The 26,851-nt window shown below is 39.1% G+C and overlaps 2 protein-coding genes across 3 annotated transcripts in view; one reads left to right on the top strand and one right to left on the bottom strand.

Moving 5' to 3' along the window:
• Positions 1-153: 153 nt before the first annotated feature.
• On the bottom strand, positions 154-20,271 carry VPS36 (vacuolar protein sorting 36 homolog). 2 transcript variants are annotated; one of them, XM_027887705.1, is made up of 14 exons: positions 20,088-20,271; positions 18,309-18,377; positions 14,764-14,834; positions 12,822-12,936; positions 11,287-11,376; positions 10,038-10,124; positions 7,028-7,060; positions 6,837-6,914; positions 6,295-6,429; positions 5,340-5,405; positions 4,680-4,744; positions 4,122-4,206; positions 1,566-1,642; positions 154-1,482 (listed from the first exon to the last, which is right to left on the bottom strand). In XM_027887705.1, exons 1-14 carry the CDS (start codon positions 20,181-20,183, stop codon positions 1,389-1,391), a joined length of 1,161 nt encoding a protein of 386 aa, XP_027743506.1. In that variant the 5' UTR covers positions 20,184-20,271; the 3' UTR covers positions 154-1,388. The 2 variants fall into 2 exon arrangements, with proteins under 2 accessions (XP_027743506.1, XP_027743507.1); XM_027887706.1 differs by lacking the exon at positions 7,028-7,060.
• A 102-nt stretch (positions 20,272-20,373) lies between these two features.
• CKAP2 (cytoskeleton associated protein 2) overlaps positions 20,374-26,851 on the top strand; it is a 9,365-nt gene continuing 2,887 nt past the window's right edge. Inside the window, exons 1-5 of the mRNA XM_027887714.1 lie at positions 20,374-20,506; positions 22,084-22,171; positions 22,921-22,999; positions 24,753-25,576; positions 26,568-26,751. Coding sequence (XP_027743515.1) covers positions 20,446-20,506; positions 22,084-22,171; positions 22,921-22,999; positions 24,753-25,576; positions 26,568-26,751 — 1,236 coding nt within the window. The 5' untranslated portion in view covers positions 20,374-20,445. The remainder of the gene's footprint in view (positions 20,507-22,083; positions 22,172-22,920; positions 23,000-24,752; positions 25,577-26,567; positions 26,752-26,851) is intronic.

Here is a 26,851-nt window from a genome sequence, read left to right as displayed (position 1 = left end):
ATGAGCATCCTGCAAACCCCAGGCACCATCACTGTAGGCATCTCTGCACTTAACTCCTTATTGGCAGGCTCTTAACCCATGTCTAAGCTATGGTAACACTGAAATAGTTCTGAAAATATTTTCAGGTTCTTATGAAAAACCTTTTTGTCCTTCTTTGTAATTCTGATTTGGCCATTACAACCACAATGCAGTTACCTATATGTTGTCCCAGCCCATACCTTGAATAATTTTGTTATTTACTAAAAATCATCTCTTCAAAATGCCAAAAATTTAGGTGATGTGGATCATAAACATCCACTAAAGTGTTATTATCATGACAACAGATCTTCAAGTAGTGTAGCAACTCCACTGGAGTTATGACAACTGAGGCTATCAAATTGCATTCAGTGTGAACACAGGGTGAGGAATATCAAACAATATGATACCTTGTGATTATTAAGCACAGGGTGATAGTCGTCTTCCTCCATTCAATACTGAAAGCATATTAATTTTCACATTATGAGAGATAAGCAAACGAACTGCCTCCCTGAAACAGGTGACCAGCTGATGAAACAAACAAATGATCTTTTGTAAGAAGAACAAGATAAAAACCAAGCCCCTCAAAGCACAGAGACTGGAAGAGTGTCAAGAGGCTGCTCTACTGTCCTAGAGCGGACAGAGAAAGGGCACCCAAAGTGCAACATAAATTGACAGGAAGGAAGATGGCAAGGAAAGAGAAGGGAGGAAGTCTGTGCTAACAATGTTTCTATCTGAAATATTAGCATAAGATATGACAAAATAAACACCATGATTTCTAGATTCACATAAAATACAATAATCTCTGCAGTAGCAAGTTCTTTCTTTATCAAAGTACAGAACCCCAAGATCCTCTCTTAGAAAACTGTTCATCACTTCAGGGAGATGGGGTTATTCTACACTGGTTTGTTACTTATACCTCGGTACACACTCAAGTGACTTTTCTTATCGCTGCGGATACAGCTGTCTGCTTTGTTACTCTAGACATAAACAAACTGAAATTGGAGTATTCAGTAACCTGTCTTCTGGGTGCTGACACTCATGGAAGACTACAGGGATATTCTCTCCACTTTCACTTGCGTGGAATCTCCATTTGACTTCTCTTGAAATGAAAAACTATAGAGCACATCAAATAAAATGTGAAAAATGAGTGAGTTGGCTTGAGACAATTGACATGCTTCTGACTTTGTGATTTCTATTTCCTTTCAGTTCCATGTTAGAGGATTCAGCACTTGAAATACCTGAGAACTGTAAAGCATTGCAATGTTCATGTTTGTTGCAGTTGATAACAAAATAAAATGTTTAAGTCAGTTCTTGGAAGGATTCTGCCCTGTGCTCTAAACTGTTACATAAAAAATTGCATACAAATGACATTAGCTTTGCGTCAGAAATAAATTTGGGTAGAATCTCAAGCCTTCCACTGAATCATCTCTGCAAAGATGGCCCATCTTTTCAGCAAGAAGAAGCCTAGAGAAAGCAAAAGAAGATGTGCTGTATTAATTGAGGACTACATGGTAACTAAAGTATTAAATACAGCAATTATTACTTACCTTTCTTTGGCTAAGAGAACAGACATCCCCACCAACTTAGCAAACTCATCAGCTGTGAGAGAACCCTTTTCAGATACCTGTCAAAAAACAAATACACAAATAACATAAGGCATTAAAAGAACAACAAAGTTCTCTCAGCTACTGAATCAGGTCTAGCCTTAAGAACTGATAAATTGGTAGCAAATACCTCATGAAGAAAATTAGTTTGTTTGCATTTTTAAAAAGTACAACTAATTATGACTATTTCCCCTTAAAAATACCTATTCTGTGCCTGGGAGAAATTGCCAAGTATAAGAAAGGAACATAGAAAAGAGTTAGATCTCTAAAGATCTAAAAGAATTGTATGGTACCCTTTTCTTTGGATTTTTTTAAAAGGTACCTTGGGACCAAATTAATGGAAAAATCAGAATACCTCAGACAGCAGAATACTGTCACAATAAGTATTTACACAGCCCATCTATGCTAAGTGATTCTGCAAACACCAAAGCTTAAATGAGGAAATAAAAGACCTGTTTAGAGCAGTTCATCAGTGTAGAAATTGAAGTCATCTCAGGTATAAGTGAAGAATTTGAGTTTCAAATTTAAAGTATGCCCACTGCCTATGGGAACATTCCCAAACCTTAGTACTTCACATGATATTACAGCATACTAGGGGGATAAGTAAAAGCTGCCATCACATTCACTTGATACAAAAGACTGTTTTGGCCCCTTTGTCTCAGCCACGCTACTTAAGACATGCTAAAATGAAACCTCACACACGTTGGACATGTGCATGTTTGAAATGCTAGATAAATACTAGATTTGAAGTCTGGAGTTATTGCTGCATTCAATTTCCCAGATAAACATGTTTTATTACCCAAAACTTAATTAATTCTTCCATTTCGACACTGCTGTAGATTCAAGCCAACTTGTAATGCTGGATGTAGTTGCCATTTCCTGCTTCCCACATAACTGGGTGGGGAGGGGTCTATTGTGCATCATTCTCAGCAGGAGTCGTTTTACAGAAACTCAGATTAAATTAGTCCTAATGTGAGATTTTAGGAAGCTAGGTGATCAAACCTGAGTAATAGAAGTCAGCCATACAACTGGTGATTAATTATCTTCCCTTCCCAAACCACTACTCTCATCAAAGGTGACTTTGGATTCCTTTGACATCCGTGTCATTTCCTGTCTTCACCAGCCATTCAAATCACATCTCTCTCCTGTCTGAAACCTTGCACTTCTTCTCAGAACTTAATGTATAATGTACAGTAACATGAAAGTACAGAGTGCTTTTGGCCATAAGTCTGATCTCATCTTCCTGTTCCCTTATGGGCTAGCCCTTCTCATTGGAAGCCTCTCCCTTACATTTTTCTATGGAGTCAAAGTCTCGCATTATGAAAATAACAGAAAAAAGGCACTTTGGTAATAAATCCACCCTCAGTTACTTTTTCCAGTTAGCCTCCTCTGTTATCAAGAAAGGTTTTTCCTTTCCTTTCAAAGAGATAAGTACTCTTACTGAAGGCAACAAATATTTAGAAACCAATCAGAAAAAAACCTCTAAAATGGAGTAGGTATTTTTCTGCAAGTATAAGAAAATAAACTGAAAATATTAACATATATTGAAAGATTTAAGCATTTTAGTTTTGATAATCTTAGAATGGAATCTCTTAGATCAGAATATGCATTTCTCTTATCTAAATCATTATCTAAATACATTTCTCTTATCTAAAAATCTTTTTGATGAGTGAAAGCTATACAGTAACAAATCATGGAAAATGCCCTGAAGAGTCTACCTCGTGTCAAGTGAGAAGCTGACTGTGATAGCTCTACTTTTTATCTACTGCCCAAGAAAAAGTCCTCTTTGACTTTAATGTTTAACCTGAGATACACTGAATTAGCCTTTTCTCAAGTGTGTGAAAATCAAGAAATTATATTCCACTGAAAAAGACATAGAAAAATGCATCAAATAATGGGATAACAGGACAGATAATGGGATAAGTGTCCAGAGGCAGCAAGACCACAAAGGTTTATGACACTGAGCAATTCATACAATTTTTTTCCCGATGAAGCTACCCTAATTTTGCACACAATATTCTCCGAGTGCTCATCACAGCAGCGAACTCCGTACAAGATGTTACACATATGAAGTACTGTTTTATGAAATAAAGCCAAACCAATCAACTACCTATATCGACCTCTAAGAGCTGCTTCTACTGCCTTCAAGCACATCGTGTTCAGTGTTTGAAATGGGCTTCTGTTAAATTAGGTGCTTAATACCTGCCACAAATTTCATCCTACAGCACAAAAGATCTAGAGGAAGGTTTTAGGTTAATAAATTTGAGAAGAGATGGAAAAGTGTTTTACTCCTTAAAGAGAAAGCAATGACTAGTTATTGCCTGCACAGAACTTTGAAGATGAGAAGTGCTATTTAAGTATTACTCTAGAAGATATGGAAGTGGAATATTTTGTATTTCAATACCTCAAAAGGAAATCCTGTACCTCAAGTTTTTGTACCTAATGTGTTTAATTTTCCATAGTATGGTCAGAACACTGAAAGAAATGAAGTGCACTTACTGTTTCTAAAGCAGAAGCTACCATTTCCTCTTCATTATGAGACTGGAGTTCAATCACCATCACACCACTGTCAAATATCCGAAGCCTAAAATCAAAAAAGAGAAGAAAAGTAACTAAAAACACTGTGCACATCACCTATGGTCACATTTCTAATGCAGCTACGCCTATAACCACATTACAAAAGGGGAAAAAATGAAAAAAATCCTAAACAAATGCTCTAAAATGAACTTAAGCCTAATAGCATCTTCAAAAGCTAAAGAGACTGAAAAGAGCAGAGCATATGTATGGTCTTGGTTAAACCCTTTTCCCAGTCTGAAAAAAACTGTATTGGAAGTAAAAAGAATAATTTCTTCCTAGCAAAGTGAACCATACCTAAAAACTAGTATTTTGATGTAGAGTGGATATTGGCACATACAGCAGCATCCTTTAAGGAAAGAATGTCTTTGTAGTAGATTTTTGTTGTTGTTGTTGTATTTTTTTTTAACAGGTAAAATATTAAATCATCATGGTCTGACCTGTGAGTGCCATGTTTCATAAATAAATCTGTAAAGCTCTTACCTTATTGGCAATTTCAGTGATTCCAGCATTTTACAAGCATTTACTAAATCTTCTGGTGACAGCAACTATTAAAATAGTAAAACATATTTATTCACAGCTTGCATTTCAGGTACATAGTACAACACCCAAACAAACAGTTTCAATAACTACAGCTATAAAATACTTAAGGCTACACTTATTGTTAAAATACTTATAAGGCTACACTTATTGTTAATTTTCTTCCTTTCTTTTGTGCCGTCTATTTTCTTGGCTTCTATGCTGCTCTCTGTTCCTTTATTATGTGTTCTATAATAATCCTTTTGCCTTCTTTACAGAAAGAATTGTTGTATTTTTTAAAGGGAAACCCAAAACATTCACCATTCTTTAGTAGTTTCTGTCCTTTAAGTTTTATTTTCAGATAAGGATGGATTTTTCCTTTTACATGGTATTACAAAAAGCAGCACACATTATCACAACTCGTAAAGGATACATAAATAATACATGGAAGAAGAAGAAAGGAAAAAGGTAAAACCAGACTAATTTTAATAAAGGGTGATCACTTCTTGCTGTTAGACATGTAGAATGAGCAACTGCTAGGGAACATTTTTACCCTTTTTCTTTAATTACCTTATAACTTAAGTACATTTTATAAAATATTTAACAATATGAGCAGTTTCTCACCTCTAACCCTCGTGCTCGATTCACCAGACAGTACACTTCTGTGAGCGACATGATCCCTCCTCGCTCCTGTGTTAAGCACAAGACTGGTAAGAGCAAAAGCATTAACCCAGTGAACACAGGATGTCTAGTTGTATTTGACTGATTAAACAGGTAAAACAGAGTAGCTGTGTGATGGGCCTGACTGGAGAAAACTAAAGAGGTAAATTGCATCTTTCGCTAATCAGTTTAAAATACAAAACAGTAATGCTACACCCAAACACTGTGAATGAATTACTTTGATTTTAAAGCAAATAAATGTATGAAACAGGAACAAGGAATTTCAATATGTAAATCAATCAGTTTATCGTTTTTACTTTTCAAACAAACTCAGTTTTCCATTCTGATCACAGCAGGCAGCACCTTGCTTTCACAAAAGTTCTGTAATATGTACTTTTTTCAGTAGGAACATAGCCTTATAAGTTGCAACATGAAATCCAACTTTTTGGTGAGAATCCTGAATTCTGTAATAGCTTCAGATAAATTAAACCAGAAAATATTACTAAGGGCAGGTAATCTACTTAATAATTCTGTCCTATGTTTGCAAAATATGTAAATGGTAAGCAGTTTAAAGACTTACTACTTGTATTTTCAGTCAGTGTCATTTCAGTTTATTTTAAAAATGTTATATTCTGCAGCACGGGATGAATGCAGGGCTGTTCAAATAGAAGAAAGAGTACTCGTGCAATTTTCTAAGTCTCACTGATATTTTGTAAATAGAAGAATTTTGCGAATTCTTACTTATATTTAAAGTTTCTTTTTCAAAAAGCGGATATCTATACCTCCCGTAAACATTGGATATGAGGCTGTGCTGCAAGATCCGAGACTTCAAAAAGAGGCACAGCACTACAGCCAAAACATGTTTACACGAAAATTCAGCAACACAGAGAAAATGCTGGTACAAAATTAAGTACTTTACCTCTAATGGTGTCTGCAGTATTCCAGCTAGTTGCTTTGCCAGTTGCATGTGGTACTGTGTACCAGATCCATATGTTTCCCTAGTAACTGGATTAGCTATACCCATACTCAGGAGATAGGACTTGAACCTAATAGTCTAGAAGAGCAAACAAATAAATAAATTTACAAGTACATCAGCTAGTGAATGATTCTGGGTTTTAAAAGTCTTTGGTTTTATTACTATAAGGCAGTTTTAGTGAATAAATTCTTAAATTTACTATCAAAAAAGTAAACTGCTAACAAAGAGAAGGCAAGACTTAACACAATTTTTTTTTGACCAGCAGAGGTCAAAAAATAGAAAAAAAATACACAAAATCTGTAAAATCCTTGCTTTAAGAAGCATTAAAGGAAAAATTAACACTAAACAAATAAATTCTATAAGGGACCAAAACACAAAGAAACCAATCAGGAAGTGGTTTTTATTAACATTACATGCATTAAAGGGATAGTTTTTTGCTTTTCATAGGCACATTTCTGTTCACTTTAAAAACAAAATTCATTTACCTCATCCTCAGTGATGTCACCCTGTTTTTCTTTAATCTTATTAGCTATTGACTTGGATAACTCCACCATTTCCTTAGCCTATCAAGGAAGACACATAGATTAAGTCAGCTTTCAGATCAAGAGAAAATCACGCTTGAAACTGAGAAAACAAGCTTAAAACTACTTGGACAAGTGACCCATGCCATACATACCTTCTCCATTAGTTTGCTAAGGTCCTCAAAAGCCTGAAATAAAAAGCAGACAATGCAGATCAGTGTAATTCATCTTCATGGATACAGGGAGCTGCCATTGTACACCTATCCAAGCTGTTCATAAGAGCTGCTACCCCTTTAGGTTAATATGTTACAATATGATATATTGTATATAAAATAGAAGTATCAACAAATTATATCAGGTCTTTCAACTAAAATACACATAAACAACAGAGAATGAAGATGAGAACCCAACAATTGCACACTTTTCCAGTATGCAAACAGTAGTTCAATATGAAGTCCACAATAGGAAGGAACAATGAGACACTGAGAAAAGATTCAACTGTTGAAATTCATTGTGCTCTCCTATAAGCTGGGGGAAGGTTTCTTGGTGGTGATGGCAGGTTTTCTTCCACCAAGTAACTCTCACTCAAGGAGATCTATTGTTTCTGGCCAGCAGCAAGCCAGATGTAAAGATACAGATGTACTCCTCCGGACAAGACAGTTTTACTTTAATCAGTAGATATTACTAAGTTAATAAGAAACAATCATTTCAAGTGAGCAAGGAAGAGGGTATATGTTTTCATGTGTATGCTTAACTGAAGCGACAAAACCTCTGAAAACATGCAGCAACATCTCTTCATTTAAGTATCACCGTAAACTGCTATGGTCTCAAATACAACTTCAACAACAACAACAACAACACAAGCAGTATTTTAGGCTTAAATAAAACATACTTTAAAAATAGCTGAAAGTATACTGAAATTCAAAACTTTTAGTAATGAAAACCAACTAGCTTTAAAAAATTCATGTTAAAAAAAAAAAAGAGCTAACAACTCCATGAATGCACCTGTTTTAACAAGCAACTCTCTACTCTCCCATCCTCATCAACACACATTCAGCATCCCCACTCGCTTCTCTCAAATACATGACAACACGTCCAGGTGGTCGACCTTTTTGAACAACCTTTTTTGAACAACTGTGAGAAAAATTCCTGAACCTTTTCAGCTGAACTTTGCCTGATGGCAGCACCAAGCCCTCCAGTCACAAGAAAAGAAGGTTGTTCAGTTAGAGTATGTCAAATGACCAGATATATATCTTGCCTACAGCTCCTAGTCACTGCTTCTATGTGATTTCTGGCTTATTCCAACTAATCCCCCACTACAAAGACACATTTTAGCAGTATTTTTGCAGGAAGACTCAATCGTTCCCATCTGCATTTAGGTACCTTACTTAGAAGCTTATTGGTCTGAGATCGAACATGCAAAGAAGAAAAGGAGATGCTTCTAGGAAGGAAGAGGGCTTGCTTTTGATCTGAACACCTCCTAATGGTGCCAAGTGTTTCTCCACTGACTGGAGAAGTTCAGCCTCCTAAGACTTGGTACCTAAGTTAGATGTCCAAAGTTTAATGGAACAAACCTAGGTTCAAAGGCAGAAAAGAAAATATACCACCGTAGAACAATAATTTACCCATATGAGAACAAGAGCTCCTTTTTGGAGTGTTTCTTCACTCCCTAATCTGCCAAATTCAATAATTTACAATAGATTGCCCAATCTCTGGTGTAAATCAACGTCCTTCTACTGTACTTGGAAATGGTACCAACAATAAGTTTTCTACCAAGGCTTTTCCCATCTTATTTCTAATCTCTATACCTGCATGAAAACATCATTCATCAAAAGAACCCTTGATTTAGCTAAATAAACAGCACGGCTGTGTCTAACTCCTCCTCTGCCTGACTCACTGAGGGCAGGCCTGGAAACAAAGGGGAATGTGCACACACCTAACAGGAACTTCCTCAGATAAACAAAAGGCTAAAGAACTGGATTCTTATCAGCACTGAACAGCAGATGCAGGAAGCCTTTTCCTGGAAGCCAGGGCACCATTTTTTAAATTAAGTCATTTATAACATTTAAAGCTGGAGGAAGGCAGGATTTTACAAGTCACGGTTTTCCTCTGTTCATACAACACATACAAATGGATTTCTTTTAGTCTTTGACAAAGCTACTAAAGGAAAAAATAAGCAGACAATACCTTTTGAACTATATACACATGCATGTAACCACAATACCTTTTGAACTACACAAAACTTCATTCATTACATTCCTCACAGACAGAAAGCAAAAAAGTTTAATGCTATCAGTATTGCAAACAGCACATGGCCTGCAAAGGTAAAATAATTTTCTTATGTATTACAGCAGGGAATGGCCTTTTTTCTCATGGAACATTGAATCCCATAAAGTTTTGCCACAAGAACAAGTCTGTTGCATACAGCTTATGAGTACTTCTGGATTAAACTCTACCAAGCAGACTCAGACTATTTTTGAGGATATTGCTCTCAGGTATATATGAAGAAATTAAACATCTCTGTTGTCCATCAGTATTGATATTTGAAATTCAACCACTGTGCTGTTTCTAGGGAAAAGGATGGTCTCTATCTAGCCCAGGTGTTTTGCAAAATATACTTGTAACATCTTGTCAATGCCTGAACTACAAATCATTTTACTGTAATCATAATCCTAAATCTAACTTTTAAAAAAATTACTGTTTCTAAGATGAAAGCCTAACTTCACCACAGTTATGCTTGGATCAGCATATTCTTAATAATTCTCAACTGAAACAAAAATTAGTGTTAAAAAATACAAAACTAAAGACACCCCGTCCCCCGATATGTAATAGACTCTTTCTGGACATGTATTTGTGTTCTTCCCCTGATGAACAGTCACTGAACTCAAATTTTTAATGCTAACAAAATTAATTTTACAAATAGACACAGTTTCAAAGAACAGTCTTCTTGTAAGGAACTGTTTAAGTTAAGTACCTTTACATATATTGACAAGTCAGTTAAACAAAATAAGTAAATGTAAATAGTACACTCAATCAATTCAGACTTCTCAACAAAAAAAAAAAAAAAAATGAGTAGTCTCAGATGCTCCTGCCCCTAAAAGAAAAAGAGAATGAATGTAAATGGTTCATACAGGTGGCTGACCTTGAAACTTCAGAAGTACCTACCTCGGAAATGTTTTTGTCAGTCTCTTTTCTTTTTTCCTCTAATTTCCTTTCAATCCCTACAATTCCTACAGCTCTTATTCTTCCTGCCTAAAAAAAAAAAAGAAGAAAGAATCAAAATAGGAAACATTAAGTTTTCTCATCTGCCTCACTGTGAAAATTAAAAGACAGGAAATGTGTGAAACATGTATGAATTTGCTATACTAGACAGAAAATTACATTATTATATTGAAGCTATTAATATGAAGAAATGAATAGCCTGATCCAAACAGAGTATTCCCACTCATCTCAATTGTAGCCTCCCGAGTCCATGTGAACACGCATTACTAGAGCTGTGGAAATGCCTGAGTGTATCCAATCTATATTATGTAATATAGTGCAGTCAAGTGCAGTCTAATTTACCTTGCTGAGAAGTATGGAGATGATGGTGAAACTTTTACTAGATGCCAAATGTGTTTTATAAGGGCTGGTACCTAAATGGCAGCGGTGTCAGCCCTCAAATCTCTCACTGCAAGGCTTAGCACTGGTGTTAATGAGCTGTTATGACCTAAGACCAAGAGGTCCTAATTTTCATTAGATTCTTCATGCAGGGTACAGGTTTTCCCATTAGTCCAAATGCAACTGTGCTTATAGGTACTACATTTGCCAAGGAGTACAAGAGGGATTTGATGTTGAGGAATTTTTAAATAATTTTATTCCATTCATACAGTACTGTATGTTCATATAGAAAAACAACATCTACATGTTTATCAGTTTATAACCCAGAAGTATGCAGACAGATAAAGAGGGGAATCTAACCACTTAACATCTTCCATAACAACTGCCCATTTAGAATATTCATTTAAATCAAATATATTTAGGTTTCAAAGTTACATATTATATATTTGATATTCAGTCACAAAAAATCCCCAGAAATTGCAATTAAGACCAAAAATCTTGCAACTTCATTAGATGTCTCATGCTGAATATAGTTATATGCAAGTAGATACATTGCATTTGCATAACTATGTGTATTTATGTCTGATCAACTACTCCAGTCTAAACAAACTCAGGAGAGGCCACTGTGTTCTATCAGGTAAAAATTGCAAAGGAGAAACTCATTTATGCCAGTGAAGAAATAGGTGAAGTAAAGCTGAATTCCCACATGCCCGTCTTGTTGGTTTGAGAGGCACACTGGATGCACTACAGAGGAGCAGCAAGAAGTGGAAACAAGAAATTGCATACAGATTCTGCTCAGAGGCTCTGCACATACTTGTGTATCCTTGTTAACTTGCATGGCTTGACCAGTAGGTATGCTCTCCCACCTCCTTTGTGTTATTTCTTCTGATAATCGTCTGTAGAACTGCAAACATTAAAGAGTGACAACACACATTTCATCAACTGTGCTGTATACCTCTCTGGGTATTTTTAGCATCCTGCTGGTAGATGAAATAAACTTCACTGTAAGATAAAATGTGGTAACACCTACATACCCATAGTACAACATCCTTTATCTGGAAATTCTTAATGTCCAGTCTTCAAAAATATACATATTAGAGTAGGAGCCATGTAGTCACTAGTTCAACTCATGTAAATACTTCTACTGTAAAATATTTCTTTCAGATATTCAAAATGTTCCAAACCATGCTAAAGTTAAAAATGTCAAGGTTTCCTCAAAGGCAAGCTTTTCAAAGGAAGGAAAGTTGAACGATCCAATTACTATTGATCTGTTAATTCAACAATATAAAAACAATCACACAGATAATTACACTTATTTGTTTATTGCTAATACCAGAAGGTGGCATTACTTAAATACTTAACACTACGTGTATCCCACTGACCAATATCCAGAAAGAAAATCTATTCCATCCTTATGGGTGTTCAGGTTCACAGGAAAGCATTCTGAAGTCATAAAGAAAAGCTGGGGTGTAACTGATATGCTGGGAACCAGTAAGCATAATAAGTTTTATTTTCAGACACAACACTAACATTAAAATAAATAAGGTTATGATTAGGCAAAACACCTATACAACTATGCATAAATCTACCCTTGTCAATCTGAAAACTGCTCACGAAGAAATGAAAGTGAGTCTGATCACACATATGCATTCACAAGGCATTTCTAATTACTTTGAGTTAAAAATCTAATTTTCTGCAGTGAACAGGTACAGCTTTTTTCATCGTTCAAAGTTAAAGTTCTCAGTCTCTTCAAACGAGGATCTTATACTGTGAAATTTATTTACAGATGTAATTTCTTAGCTTTTTAGAATACGACTTGTTTTAAAAATATATTAAAATTTTCTTAGAATGCTCAGAGCCTTTGAGGTTGGAAATAAGTAAAAAACAAAAATTCATAAAGCATAAAATGAAAAAGTTCTGAGGCAACAAAAAGTGTTCAGCAATAAAATTAGAGAGAAGATTAAGTTGTTTGATTCCTGTTCAGTAGAGAGGTAGCTACACAGAAACATCTTTTACTCTGTTAAACATTTAACAGATTTCAAAGATGTCATTTTGAAAATCCTGTGTTAAATCTACTAGATTAAAAAAGGAAGTATAAGATTATACAAAACCACTACAGTAAGCATCAAGCCTAAGAATGGCTCTTGACATTTTTTGAACTCAATTTGCATCATTTAACCAAAGTATTGAATTAGGAAGACTTGTGTTTGTCTTCCAAAAGGATGTACTGAAAAAGCTCCACCTCAAAAGTAAACACGGAAAGATCATGGAAAATTATCACTAACACAGCAAGAGGGGAAAAGCATGTCCAATAGTTGATGTGCTTGGCTTGCATGGTATAAAACTTACCTCGATCTGCCCATGTTCTTTGAAAGAAAGCTTGATGTAAGAATATTTGCTGCTTTGGAATGGACCAGGCTCTTTGTTTGAAGAAGCAGGATGAAGATGAACTACTATTTTAGCACTAAGAAAAAGGTAAAGGAAAGAGAAAAAATCTTTGTATTATCTAAAAAAAAAAAATTTCTACAATCAAAGTTAAAAATTTCATCAAAACCTCTATTAACTTTATCTCATATAGAGAGCTAAAGTACATCAGCAAATGCTTTACATTTGTCCATCAACATTTAAGTATTTTGACTAAGCAGATCTTGCATAAAAACTGCTATACCATCTGAAACAGCAACATCTCACAAATTTAAAATGTACCTACCATCAAGAAATAAGCATAACAAATTTTAAAATTTCAATTGATAATTTCTGAAAAAAATCTGACTGTTGTCGTTTCATTTGTCAGTAGTTATTGCAAGTCAAAAGCCAAAATACACTATCTTTGCCACAGGAAAACAGAAGGTCTCAATATTATGTTTAACCTATTCCACTGGCATATGTCACTTGTGAACACTGTATGTGAATTTGTCCAAAACCAACATTCAAAGGTAACATGCATGGAAATAACAGTCTAAAATGACACCACCAAAACAAACTTTCAGATAGTATTATTTTAAGAACATTAACAGACTCATATCACAACATGACTGCAAGCCGGCCATTCCCATCTCATTTTACTGATACTCTTTGCATTGGTCCTTATTTACTTCACTTCCCCAGCATTAGTGAATTACCTGATTTCTTTTGGATATCCTCAGCATACCGATCTGACTGTAGGCTGAAAGCAGATGGCAACTATGTATATATTTTTCCAGTTAATGTTTTCTCTCTTTTTTCTTGTGAAACTTAAAATCATAGAATCGTTTATGTTGGAAAAGACCTTTAAGATCATCGAGCCCAACTGTTAACTGAGCACTGCCAAACCATGTCCCTAAGCCACATCTGCACATCTCTTAGGTACCTCCAGGGATGGTGACTCCACCACTTCTCCAGGCTTGACAATGCTTGACATCCCTTTGGGTGAAGAAGTTTTTCCTAATATCCAGTCTAAACCTCCCCTGACACAACTTGAGGCAATTTCCCCTTGTCCTGTCACTTGTTACTTGAGAATAATGTCTCCCCTGAGTGTCCCTCCTCTAGGCTAAAGAACCCCAGCTCTCTCAGTCACTCCTCGTAAGACTTGTGCTCCAAACACTTCACCATCTTTGTTGCCCTTCTCTGGACACACTCCAGCACCTCAATGCCTTTTTGAAGTGAGGGACTCAGAATTAAAGGCAGGATTCAAGGTGTGGCCTCACTAGTGCCGAGCACAGGGAGATATTCACTGCCCTAGCCCTGATGGCCACACTATTGCTGACACAAAGCCAGGATGCCATTGGCCTTCTTGGACAGCTGAGCACACTGCTGGCTTATACACTCCTTTAGACACATACCTACTGATTTAGTTATTCCCTTCGTGGAAACACTTGAGTTCCTTCTAACCATCACTAGCATTGCCATGCTCAAAATCAATCACACAGTTATGAAAAGTCATATAATATGGAATGTGTCAAAGTTGCTATTCCCAAAGAGTCCCGTGGCACAAAGGACTTAGCTTTCAATTTAGATCCAGCAAAATCACTGTTGTCTTTTATGACTAATCAAATAATAATGGCATGCTAAAACATATACCTGCTCATGATTACAAGACAGTTATCTTAACAAATCACATCAAACAGTGCTTTGTCATGACTGTCTTACACATCTGACCTCAAATGAGCAGATCCTTGTGGCTGTCAATCTGGAAACTTAAGATTGCAAATGGAATCTACCATGAATTAATATATAATATTGGGTACGTCATATGATATACATGTGCAAAGTATTCATCTGAAATGGAAAAGGACTGTGACAACCACCTTACCTTTTTCCTATCCCGGATGATTGCTCTTCAATAAATACGATCTGAGATAGAGGTACAGCAATGCAGCACTCCTGGAACAAACACCACATGTGTAAGTGAAATTAAAGCTATATCATGACTACTCATTCTCTAAACCCAAGTGTTCACTTTCCCCATTTCCCAGACAGTATGGATTTCTACAGGTGCTGCCTGAGGCTGTCGATATGAAATATGATGGTAACAATAGAAACAATCTATTAAAGAGAAATATGTGTAGAAAAATAACACAAAACTGAAACTGAGTTCTAGTTAATAAAAAAAACAACCAACAAATTCAAGTGTCAATGTGCTTAAGAACCTAAAGTAGATTCATAAGTGGACTAAGATCTAAAGATTTGTTAGATTTCCAAGTTCAAAATTTAAACACTAAAACTGACACACTACTGCAGCTCATCCCTGTAGGTGCACAATACCCATAGGTTCTTAACATTTTTGCACTGATTTTATTTGGGAGCTAAAACAAATCCCAAACCAGCAGCCTGTTTGAAACTCCAAAACACAAGACTGTTGTCTCAGTGCAATAGAAATTTTTCCATCTATCCTACACCGAAGGACCGAATCCAGCACTTGATGCGTTTCAACACACATTTATTGGACTGTGTTTTAGACAAAACAAAGGGCAAGAAACAAGACAATATCCATCTGTAGGAGACTAAGATACCCCAAGCTAAAATATTTACCTGAGACAGAAATTGCTAAGGGAATGATTCAAAGAATCTAATTAGGTGCCTGGTCTTGTTTTTGTGAACATCCTTTGGTGACCATCATTTTCCACATAACAGCTTGGTGAGTGACACAGTCACAGAGAATAAAGGAAACACAGGCTGCATTCCCTCTTTGGACCTCTCTTTTCCACCTGCCATGAGGGTGTGCCTAGCACCACTCTACAGTGAACACTGTTAGAGGGCCCTCTCAACCTCTCCTACCCAAATTGTTCTTCTTTACATTGAATAATTAAATACCCATTAAACTGGAGATCAGGGAAGTGTACATGAAGGAACTCTAACTATTAAGTAGATCTCTTACTGGCAAAAAACATGGGTTGTACCTCCTGTTCTTAAAAACTCTTCATGCAAGCTACCTAGATTCTTCAGTGGCTCCAGTTTCTACAGCCGTTATGTAGAACAGTTACTGTTTGTAAAATACCCACAAAGTTCTGGACACCTTAAAGTCACACAATATGATACTTCTATTAAAAAAAAAGGTTTGAAAACAACAAAAGAGTTCAACTATATATACCATGTGCACTGTCAAAGTGATTGATTCATTTAGTTCACATCTAGAAAGTTATGAACTCATTTTAAGTACAACGGTTTACAATGACTCCTTCCTCATGAGAGAACTAGACAAAGGAGTACAAAAATAGAAATGTGTTAAAAATGCTGTGTGTTTATTTGGAAATTTTTTTTCTAACGTCTCAGGCTCACATTATGCATGACTTTATCATTGAAAACGTACAAAACATATCTATGTGACAAACGTTACAGAATTCAATTTTTTTTTAAATTTTTTAAATTGCTGTATTTTCTATCCTGTTCAAGGTGGATGGTATATAAAAACAGCACCTGTAAAACACAGCTGTCTGCGTCTGTAAGAAGGTTTGCTATGTTCACCTAAGGACAAGTGCCCCATTTATTATTAAAGTTTGCTGACACAATAGAAGGGGACTCTCTCTACAAGTTTCTGGCAGGTAAGCTAGCTAAGGTTTCTAAGTCTGATGTTACACCACAGCTGAGCTTAGGCAACAACTCACCATGAAAATAAAAGGGCACTGTGCTCCCCATGTTTCAGTCAAAAGAGCGCAAAAATGAGTCAATTTTATTTACCACACTAACAAAGTTAATTACATCTCCATAATCAGAAGTGGGTAAATTTTGCCAGTCTCCAGGACATGTTTTTGCCCCTTTTGTTAATCTGGCCTGGAGCTTGTCAAAATCTTTGCTGAGTTAAAATAGGTAAAATAATTTTTTTTTTTCCTTATTCTCCAGGGGTCTCCTCTGCTGATTTAGGAAATTCAATGATCTTGAAAGAGTACAGGAAATCATGTAGCCTAGGAGCAGAGGGAGAAGTTGGGAAAAAGAGACAGATGTCATCCTTTTATTGGAAAGGAGGGAATATGGATATGGTCATTTCTAAGAGCTGCTGAAGTCATCATGCCTAATGTTACTTCAAACAAGGAAGAAGTCCAAGTGAGAAGACAAGAAGCAGTGCATATTGCAGTACATGGTCACCTCTCAAAAAGAGATGCTGATGAAGAAATAAGAAGTGATTAACACACAGTTTAGCACAAACTCATGCTGACTGTGCAAAAAGCACAATTAATTTATACAGACCGGCTCACAGGCCGGACAATCAACCCCTGACTTGTGGAACAGTAACCCCACCCTGGGCAACAGTTCTTAAAACATTTTGAGACATTTGTACTAAAAATATTTCTGCTATCCCTGCAAACACTCCCTAGAGAAAAACTTATTGTTTTGCCAAATTTAAGAACATTCTTGGTGACACTGCCTTCAGAAGGCTCTTAGTAGCTCCCTGCTTTGGATCAAGGATGTGAATACTTGGTAGGGAACAGCCGTCAGGTGTGACAGGTGCTTGTGCTACCCTTGCACAAAACTAGCCCAGTAGAACATAATTTGCCTTTGAAAAGATGTCATCTGAATTTGCTGTCTAAACTTTGGCTTCCAGAGCTAAATTTCTACATTATCGTGTCCAAAATAAGCATAATCAAACGTGGTCTGAGGACTTCAGCTTCTCCTTCAATTGCCCCTGTAGTGCGGTGCATGTTTCACAGTCTACGTTTAGAGCTTTGTAGCTGTTTGTAGTTCTCACCCACTTCCAGCCTGCAGTCTCAGGCTCTGGGCTGATGATACAAAGCATTCAGCAGCACTGTTACCACGCTGTAATTCTGACAGTGCTACTTAACCTTGGACTAACTATCCACAGGAGTACAGACAAATGTTCTGGCTTACTGAAGAGATGGTTCAGTGCAGGAACAGGCAGCTGGGAGGGTCAGACCTGCCACTAAACACATCCTATTATCAAATCATGGTCCAGGACTATATGATGGGAGAAGAAGACAGGGAAACTTGTACTTGAAATCAATAAGGAAGAAAAGGTCTTCCTAGACAAGGATCATGGGAGAAAACTTCATGTTATGATCTGCCTGACACATTCAACTTCAGTCTCAAAACCAAAGTTTTTAGTACATGATATTAGGCTCTTTTCTCCTATTTTTTTGTGCCACAGAAAAAGAAAGTTTATAGGATTCGTTCACATCCCTCCTCATCTCTGCATGGGTATAAGCAGAAACTGAGTCAAAGAACTTTCCTCTACATAATTTTCTTTCCACTGTGAGCCAAAAATTTGAATATACTTGTAAAAGAAAGATGCACAAAGGAAGGAAAAATCTCCTCTCTCTGTGCAGTCTTTTCATTGCAAGCTACTTGTTGTTTATGATGGAATTTACAGCTGAATGACAAACAGGAGACAAAAGTAGGACTTACATGATTCTTCTGATCCCTCCAGATCAGTCTGTGTGTGCTAAGCAGTAAAACTCCACTATCAAATTTCACCTAAACCAGAAAAATAATACAGATCAACAACAAATTTAAATGATAAGTTGCATAAATACTGATCTTGGAAACATTACACCTTACCAAGACATAGCAATCAGATTCAACAAGACAATATTTTGAGAACACTCCCCTTTTTTCAGAAACCAAAATACATGAAGTTTAGGAAACAATGGAGAAAATAAGTATAAAGGGATTAGATGGATATACACAAACTTCCTTTTTAATGGGAATAAACTTTGCCCCTCGGAAATCCTAAGGGATCCTCCCTCCATATACTGTGCAAGATATCCAAACATTTAAAGTAAAACAACCTACTAAGAAGATGCTACACACAGTTTGAAATCTTCCATTTTATCACACAGGAGTAATGCTTCTATCCATGTTACTGTTGAAAAGCTCTTTATTTATCAGACAGCAAACAGTACACAGAAAATCTGTGGTAGCAAATTGCTTCCTACTTGTAAAATCTGATGCACACTTTTACAGTTTTCTGTGAGGGCATGCAATTACTGTGGTGTAGAAAAACGGAGAGATCAAGAGTCAGTCCAGCAGTAAAATGAAGCATTAAGTAGGCTGTCTCAGACAAGTGAAGGATCAGCACCCTTGATGCACCAGTGCATTTTACAGCTACCAGGATGACTCCAGTGTGAATTCTGCGTCATGGCCTGTACATGACACCAAAGTAAGAGCTCAAGTCGCTGTGTAGGCTTGGCCCTGACAGCTCGAGCAGTGGACAGTGCTTTGTGACAGTGATGCCAGCACACCCCATGGGGCTCCCAACCCTCCCTCCATGTGGCACACACTGTTCAAGGCCTTTCTCACAGAATCAGGTTGGGAAAGATCTCTGAGATCATCGAGGTCAACCTATGACCCAAACCCACCATGTCAACTACACCATAGCACTGAGTGCCACATCCACTCTTTCCTTGAACACCTGCAGGGACAGTGGCTGCACCATCACTCCAATGTTTAATCACCTTTTCTGTGAAGAAACTCCTCCTTATGTCTAACCTAAACCTCCCCTGGTGCAGCTGAAAGATATGTCCTCTCGTCCTGTCACTAGTTACCTGGAAGAAGAGATCAACCCCCACCTGGCTACCTCCTTTCAGGTAGTTGTAAAGAGCAAAAGGTCCCCCCTGAGCCTCCCTCTTCTCCAGCCTAAACAACCCCAGCTCCCTCAGCTGCTCCTCATGGCACTTGTGCTCCAGACCCTTCATCAGCTCCGCTGCCCTTCTCTGGATACGCCCCAGAACTTCGATGTCCTTCCTGAATTGAGCGACCAAGAACTGGACACAGCACTCGAAGTGTGGCCTGGCCGAGTACAGCGGGACAATCACTGCCCTGGTCCTGCTGGCCACACTATTGCTGATACAGGCCAGGATGCCATTGGCCTTCTCGGCCACCTGGGCACACTGATGGCTCACGTTCAGCCGACTGTAGACCGGCACAGTCCCCCAGACCGTGGAACTCCGCCCTAACAATCTCCTCACAGACACAAACCCCGCCAGACCCTGGTGCAGAACGTCCTCCCACAACCCTAGCCGATGCTCCGCCCGCAGCCCAGGCCCTCACACCCGTCGTGTCGCGCCCCTCGCTCGACACCACCCACACTCACGGCCCTACCGCCCCGCTGCCCGGGGCCCGCGGCCTCCTCTCCGCCCGGACTGCGCCGCGCCGCCAGGCCCCGCGCGGGGCCGCCCCCGTCACCTTCTCCTCCCCGTCGCTGAGGCGCACGCCGCGCTGCTGGACCACCAGCGTCTCCCCTAGCTCCAGCAGCCCGGTGGTCCACGAGAACCTGTCCATGGCCGCCCTTCCCTTTCTCGGCCTCCCCGGGCCGCTGGAGCCGCTCCCCCGCCCGCAGCCGCCGGGCGCGCCGGGACCGTGCGCGGCCGCCCCGCGCCCTCTGGCGGCGGCTCAGGGAGCGGCCGCCATGTTCCCGAACCGCGCGGCGGCACGGGAGGGCAGCGCCCGCCCCCCGCCATTGGCCAGTTCGAGCGCCGCGGCCCGGCCCATCAGGGCGGCCCCGGCGGGCGGCGGGCGATTCAAACGCTGACTGCCGGCGGCCATGGCGGCGCGCGCCGCTCCGCTGCTCCCGGCCAGCCGCAGGTCCGAGCCCGCCTTCCGAGGTACGGCCGGGGCAGAGGGGCACCGGCGGGCTGAGCTGCTCCCCCCTTCCCCCCCGCACATACACGCTGCCCGGCGCTGGCCGGCCGCGCGGGGCCGAGCGTTACCGCTCGTCGTTACGGCCCCGCGCGCGGCGGGTGGCGGGGGAGCCGGTGGGAGCGGGGGGAGCCGGTGGGAGCGGGGGGAGCCCGTGGGAGCGGGGGGAACCCGTGGGAGCGGGAGGGAACCCGTGGGAGCGGGGGAGCCCGTGGGAGCGGGGAGCCGGTCGCTCTCCCCGAGAAGCCGGAGGCGAGGGAAGGCGCCCCAGGCCTTGGTAGCAGCGCTTGCTGCCGTGGTCTTAGAGCTTCGCCCTCCCTTGGCAGCGCTGGGGCCGGTGCGGACCGCACCCCGTCGCATCCCACACCTCACCCTGTCATCCCACCCCCTGCCCCGGGCAGGGCTCCTGGGGTAGAAGCCGTCCCTCATGGCGAAAGAGACCCCCTAATGTAAGAGCGTCCCACTGAAACCAGCAAATGTGCCGCTGATCTAGATCCGTGCTCTTGTGTTTATTTAGTTTCTGAACGGTTTGACTCCTGCAACTTAAAGCAACAGAGTTGCTTTGACTGGGACTTTGCTGTTTGTGCGAAGGGCGGTGAGAGCTGAGTTTCCAAAGCAGAAGGTGCTGGTGGGGGGCTTTGGGGTGCTTGCTGCTATGCAGCATCTCTTGGCAGGTGCATCTCTGCTGTAGCGTCTTCAGAAGCAGGTGGTGTACACGGTCTTTCGTAAACTTTGTCCAGAGAAGGGCAACGAAGCTGGTGAAGGGTTGGAGCAAAAGTCCCTCAAGGAGCGGCAGAGGAGGGTGGGGTTGTTTAGCCTAGAGGAGGCTCAGGGGGACCTTATCACTCTTTGCAACTACCTGAAAGGAGGTTGTAGCCAGGTGGGAGTTGGTCTGTTCTCCCAGTGACAGGACAAGAGGACGTAGTCTCCAACTGTGACACGGGAGGTTGGACATTAAAAGGAGTTTTTTCACCGAAAGGGTGATGATTAGACACTGGAATAGGCTGCCCAGGGAAGTGGTGGAGGCACCGTCCCTGGAGGGACAATCACAGCTGTCTTAGGACCTATTCAGGATCACTTTATGCTGTTATTGACACTCCTGTTAGTCCAACATTTGCACAGATGCCCAAGTGACAGTGGAAGATAAGCAAATGACTTTACAGATGGTCACTTGGGTTCATGTGTGTGGTGTTTTTCATGTGTGCTATGCTTGCTATTGCCACAGATGAAAAGTGTGCTTGCTGATGAGTGAGCCTGACTTCTTCCCATCAAATTGTGTTTCTTTTGGGTTAACAAAGCAAAACAACCAACTTGTAGAGCTGTGAAATACATTCAAGCACCCCTTGAATATAGCCTTTCTCAAGAAATGAATGTGTAACTGCAATGTCAATATTAAACTAAAAACATCCTTAATCCGTAATGTCTCTATTTCATGAAGTCTTGATGCTTTTCTAATTGTATTTCCTTTTTTTACTAAGAATCAAAGTTTGTCATTGCCATTTTAGCTGAAAATGTAATAAGTCTGTCTTTTAAAACCCACTAGAACAAAGGCGACAAAAAGTCGAAGAATATTTGTCAAGAAAGAAGACTTTTTCTGGTGTGCCCATTCAAGAAAACCAGACATCGATCAGGTAGTATTTCTGCTATGGCTTAAATTCTTTATATTCACTAATATACCTTAATTTTCATCTCAGCTGTCTTCTGTAAGATCATCTGATGCAAAGGTACCATCTGTGAACTGGAATGTTCATTTTCAGTCACATGAAGTAATACCACATGTTTTTTATAATGCATCACGAAGCATCTGAGGAAAAGCTTGGATTTGTAACTCTGAGATGTTTTTCTTCTGAGCTGTCATTACATTTTCATAGTTGCTAGGAGACAATACTGGTTTGGTGGTTTTGTAACTCACTGGGTAGTCTGATGCCAGCTCTGGTGCCTGATTGAAGGTTTTGGAACCTGTCACTATGGTAGAAACTATGTGTCCTTGTTCAGACTCGCCTCAAATGCCCTGGTCTCTGATGATTGCAATAGCTTCGACTCCTTGAGCTACTCCTCCTTCGCCCTCAACTGCAGAATTTAGAAACTTAAACTTCTGTAGCAAATGCATCAGGTTAGACAAGTTGGTGCTCATCCTTAAACATGAGAATGACATCTGCAGTCAATTCCAATCTGTTAGCCAGCTCTTCGTGGTGTAAGATGGCATGTTTTGCAGTCTGGACCTTGATCAGTGGTTGTTTAAATTTTTATTTTTTTTTTCCTGGAAGAATAGTACAAGCTAAACAGAAATACTTCTGTGTGAGTTCAGCCTGCTGACTGCCGACTGGATCAAAAATACATTCCTTTGTTGCATGATTTAAGATTTTATTTTTTTTTTAAGCAGTAGCAGAACTAGGAGAGCAACTAGCAGTAAAGTGCAAGAAAACTTACAGCTCTCAACATCTCCAAAGCCAGAAATGGTAAGTTTTTGACTGATATTTAAATACTGATGGTACTCTGTTCCTGCAGCTACAACATTCCACTCACTTAAATCATATTTTTGTTATATGACTTCCAGTGCATGAGAAGTTTTCAGGCACAGAAGTGCAGCCTGTTAAGACTATATTCAGTCACTATTTATTATATGCTTTCTGGAAAGCTGTCACATTACAGTATGGTATAGATCATATTGATATTCAGTTTGTACACAATGGGAGAGGGAGTTAAAGAGGATACCATTGTTGCTGAAATAATGCTTTAATTTTAACAACTTTCTTAAGAATCTCAGATTTTTTTTTTATATATTTTCAGTCTTCAGGGAATGAATTTAAAATCTGATTAAGGTCTTCTAACAAAGTAGAGAAGTCTTCTATTTGTACTCTGGTACTTGGAAGAAAACTGAATCATTAACGAAACTAACTGTTGAGTGTGCTTTTTCTCTTGTGTACTGGCAAGTCTAATGTAATCAGAAGTAGGTGCCAATATCTAATCAGAATTTAATGGAATGTGTTCCCTATATAATTTCATGTCGCTATTCCAAAATTAAGATGCAAATGGTTGTGCTGCTTAGAAATAGCAAAACAGAGATTCTTCTCCAGATCTGTTCTCAAGGAAAGTTGAGATAAAAATAAACACGAGGCCTGGGTTCATGTTAGGCAGTTTTGAATGTGAGTTACCAAAGATTTGAGATGCAGAGTTATTTGAGAAGGAAACCAATAACCTTAAAACTTCAAAACAGAATGTTGAGTGGAAAAATTCCAAAAGTGAGAACGAAATTTTTTTTTTTTTTTTTTTTTAGAAATTTCCAGAAGGGACATATTTTGTTTTGTATAAATGTCTTGTGTGATTTTAAAGTGAAGTTAAGCTATATAGCTTCCTGAAATAACAACCCTCATACTCAAAAGTCAAATAGGTCAAATCTAACTTCTACTCCTGAATGACATACCAAGAAATGAGATGCAGTGTAGTTTTCATACAGTTTGAGGGCATCTTAAATAAGAGTATCAGCTTCTGCAGAAGTCCATGTGTCATTCATGTTTTTTTTCCTGCCTTAGATATTTCACTCTTTCAAAAGTTGCTGCTTGGACAGTGCTGAATTAGTTGCTGTAGAGCATCTTCTTTGGAGGAAAAGACTAGATCCCACTTCTCATGGAGGGTTGTGCTGAGAACATATGGCTGAGAGTTTCAGGGAGTAGTAAATCCATACAAAACTGACATAACTATTCTTGACTTACAGCATCCTGTAGCTCAATAGTAAGAAAAATTCTCCCTCTTCTGGTAACAACTCCTAGTGCCCTAATTAAAGGTTTTACTCACTACCTCCTGCTAGTAGACTATCCACACTAAGTGGGGGAATGGTGCTGCCATTAAGTGATGAGGTAGGTAGAGATAGTGCTTTTGACTATATACAGTCTAAAGCAAGTTTCTATTCATAACTTTTCTTAGAAGGTAATTTTGACAGTTAAAAGCCAGCAGTTACTTTGAGAGTTTTGTTTCTTACTCCCAAGGCAGAATTTAAGCAATTTTTTTGATTTTTTTTTAAATGTGAATTCTGCAATAATAGTTGACAAATATTCTACTCAGTATTTATACACTGCTTCTGTAGGTACTTTTTAAGTGGCATTTACCTTTAATCACTTCAGTCCTATAAATCAGTGGAAGCAACTTTAGAAACAAGTAACATGCAGAATGAAGGTACTTCTAATGTTACTGTGAATTTGCTTTTGATTTCAGGAAAATAAAGAGAATGATGATAAACTGTCATGGGATCAATCAAGTGTTAGCTCAGAAAAAAATGTTACTTTAAACTCTTCCACAATCCCACTGACAAGTTACCTATCAGGGACAAACTGGAATCTTGAAGGTAAAGCTTCAAAGGCCAAAGCTACTGAAATGAAATCTCAGCATGCATCACTTAGTAAGGCCTTCTTGGAAATAAAAAGAATAAGAGAGAAGCAATTGATTGCGGAAAAACAAAATGCAAGTATCAGCCTACCAAAGAAACCAGCACTTGGCAAATACCGTGGCAAAGTTATCCCATCCAAGATAAATTCCTTCCGAAAAACAGTAAAAACTGAGGGGGAAAAAGGTTCTTTACCAGAGAAGAAGCTTCTTCCTTCTGTCACCAAACAAGCAGCAAGTTCTATGTCCACAAAAAGCTGTAGTGCAGTTCTGAAGAACATCAAAGTTGCAAACAACTCTAAGTCTGTAAAATCGAGTGGTGTCCTGCCGTTTCACAGCAAGCCATCTGACAAAGCTGCTATTAACGCGCCGTCTGGTCTGAAGAAACAGCAACTGACATTTGCTGCAGCACCAAAGAAAGTAACAGTCCAAAAACTGGCTGGTGGAAGGGGACCACAGCCACCAAAGGTTGCTTCTAGCAATCCTGACCACAAAGTGCGAGGTGTGAAGAAATGTGCAGATTTTTGTGAAGCTGCAAGACCAGAAGCTCCAGCAAAACCAGTTTCTGTTGCTCCTGGTACAAAACCAGGACAGAATTCTAAAACTAATGGCCACAGAAACTCTATTCTGCCAAAAGAGTCAGCAGAAGAGAGAAGGTATTACTCTTGTGCCTTGAACTTGGAGGTTATTTACCTTCTTTCCAAGAATATCTAATTTGACCTATTTCTTGCTGTAGGTTCACTGAAAAAAAAAATCTGAACATTTAAACTTGATGCCCAAGCAGATCTAAAACTGTAGACTTAATAATGAGAAATTTAGATTCGGACTAACTGCAGCAGCTCTCCAGGCTTATAGCTTGTCCAGCACAGTTAGAAAATAGATATTGCTAAAGCTGTTTTTTAGGCTAAGTGTTGTGACAGCCTTAAGCATGACAGATAATCCTGTAAGTGAATTTCACATGCATGTCACACTTAAAAAAAAAAGACTGATTCTGGATGTATAGAGAAGTGAGCAACTTTACAGACTGAAGGAGAGCAGTTATCAATGACATTTTTCGATTAGATGAAGGCAACCTAGACAATGGAGAGAAAGATGATTCATAATCTAAAACTTACTAAATATTCTTGATAAAGGGCCTTGTAGAAATTCACATTTACTAAAAATTGATGATCTAGAGGGATGGGGTTGCAATGAAACATGGAAACTGAATTATGCATCACATCAGTTTCAGATTTTAAAAACTGTGTTATAGGGTTGTTCTGGGCTACTCCATGCTTTCTGTCTTAAGAGATTGCTTCTAGTTTTCTGTGAAGTGGGATTAGGGAAAAAAGGTGACACAGAAGAATAACTCGGAAGCATTTTTTACCCTCTTTTGAAAACAAGGGTCTGTAACCGAAGTCCGCTGGAAAGGAAGAGGTTAAAGTGTTCTGAGCTGACATATACCTAATGTATATGACAGCGATATGCATGGTTCTGAAATTTCCATGCAGATCTAAATGGCAGCTGTATTCCTTTTGGGATTAAAAGGGAGAAGAGTTGAACTATCTGGAAAGAATATCTTTGAATGACTTAGCCTAGTTAGTGTCAGTCAATATCAAAAAATTATAAAACATCTGTCACTTCAGCTAACAATATTCTTAAATGCAGAGCTCGCCTGGAAGATTGGAGGGCATCTAGAGGAAAAGTGATGAGACGGCCTCCTGCATTTGCGCTTCTTGGACCCCAGTCTAAAAGTGAAGAACAAGAATACTCTTCTGATGCTTTAAAGCACATATTACATAGTGAAAAGGTCAACAAGACTCTCAGTGAATGCCTGCAGTTAACAGCACAGGTATTTGGACCCTTGCCTACTGAGTTCTGATCATACAGTTCCCCACAACATACAAGTCCTACAGGTGTGCTAGACCCATGTGAATCTGGTACAGGGGAAT

This window comes from Empidonax traillii, unplaced genomic scaffold (assembly GCF_003031625.1).
Source record: "Empidonax traillii isolate 1590-97213 ecotype Southwest subspecies unplaced genomic scaffold, ASM303162v1 scaffold219:size747757, whole genome shotgun sequence".
Classification (NCBI taxonomy): domain Eukaryota; kingdom Metazoa; phylum Chordata; class Aves; order Passeriformes; family Tyrannidae; genus Empidonax; species Empidonax traillii.
This window is presented reverse-complemented; position numbering and strand designations above follow the sequence as displayed.

What these genes read in the sequence shown, in the direction of transcription:
- VPS36 (XM_027887705.1), bottom strand. Translation starts at nt 20,183, where the DNA reads ATGGACAGGTTCTCGTGGACCACCGGGCTGCTGGAGCTAGGGGAGACG. An exon ending in GGAGGGATCAGAAGAATCAT is followed by an intron (nt 14,835 to 18,308) that starts GTAAGTCCTACT and finishes TGTTTGTTCCAG; the next exon opens with GAGTGCTGCATTGCTGTACC. An exon ending in CTGACAAAAACATTTCCGAG is followed by an intron (nt 7,061 to 10,037) that starts GTAGGTACTTCT and finishes TTTTTATTTCAG; the next exon opens with GCTTTTGAGGACCTTAGCAA.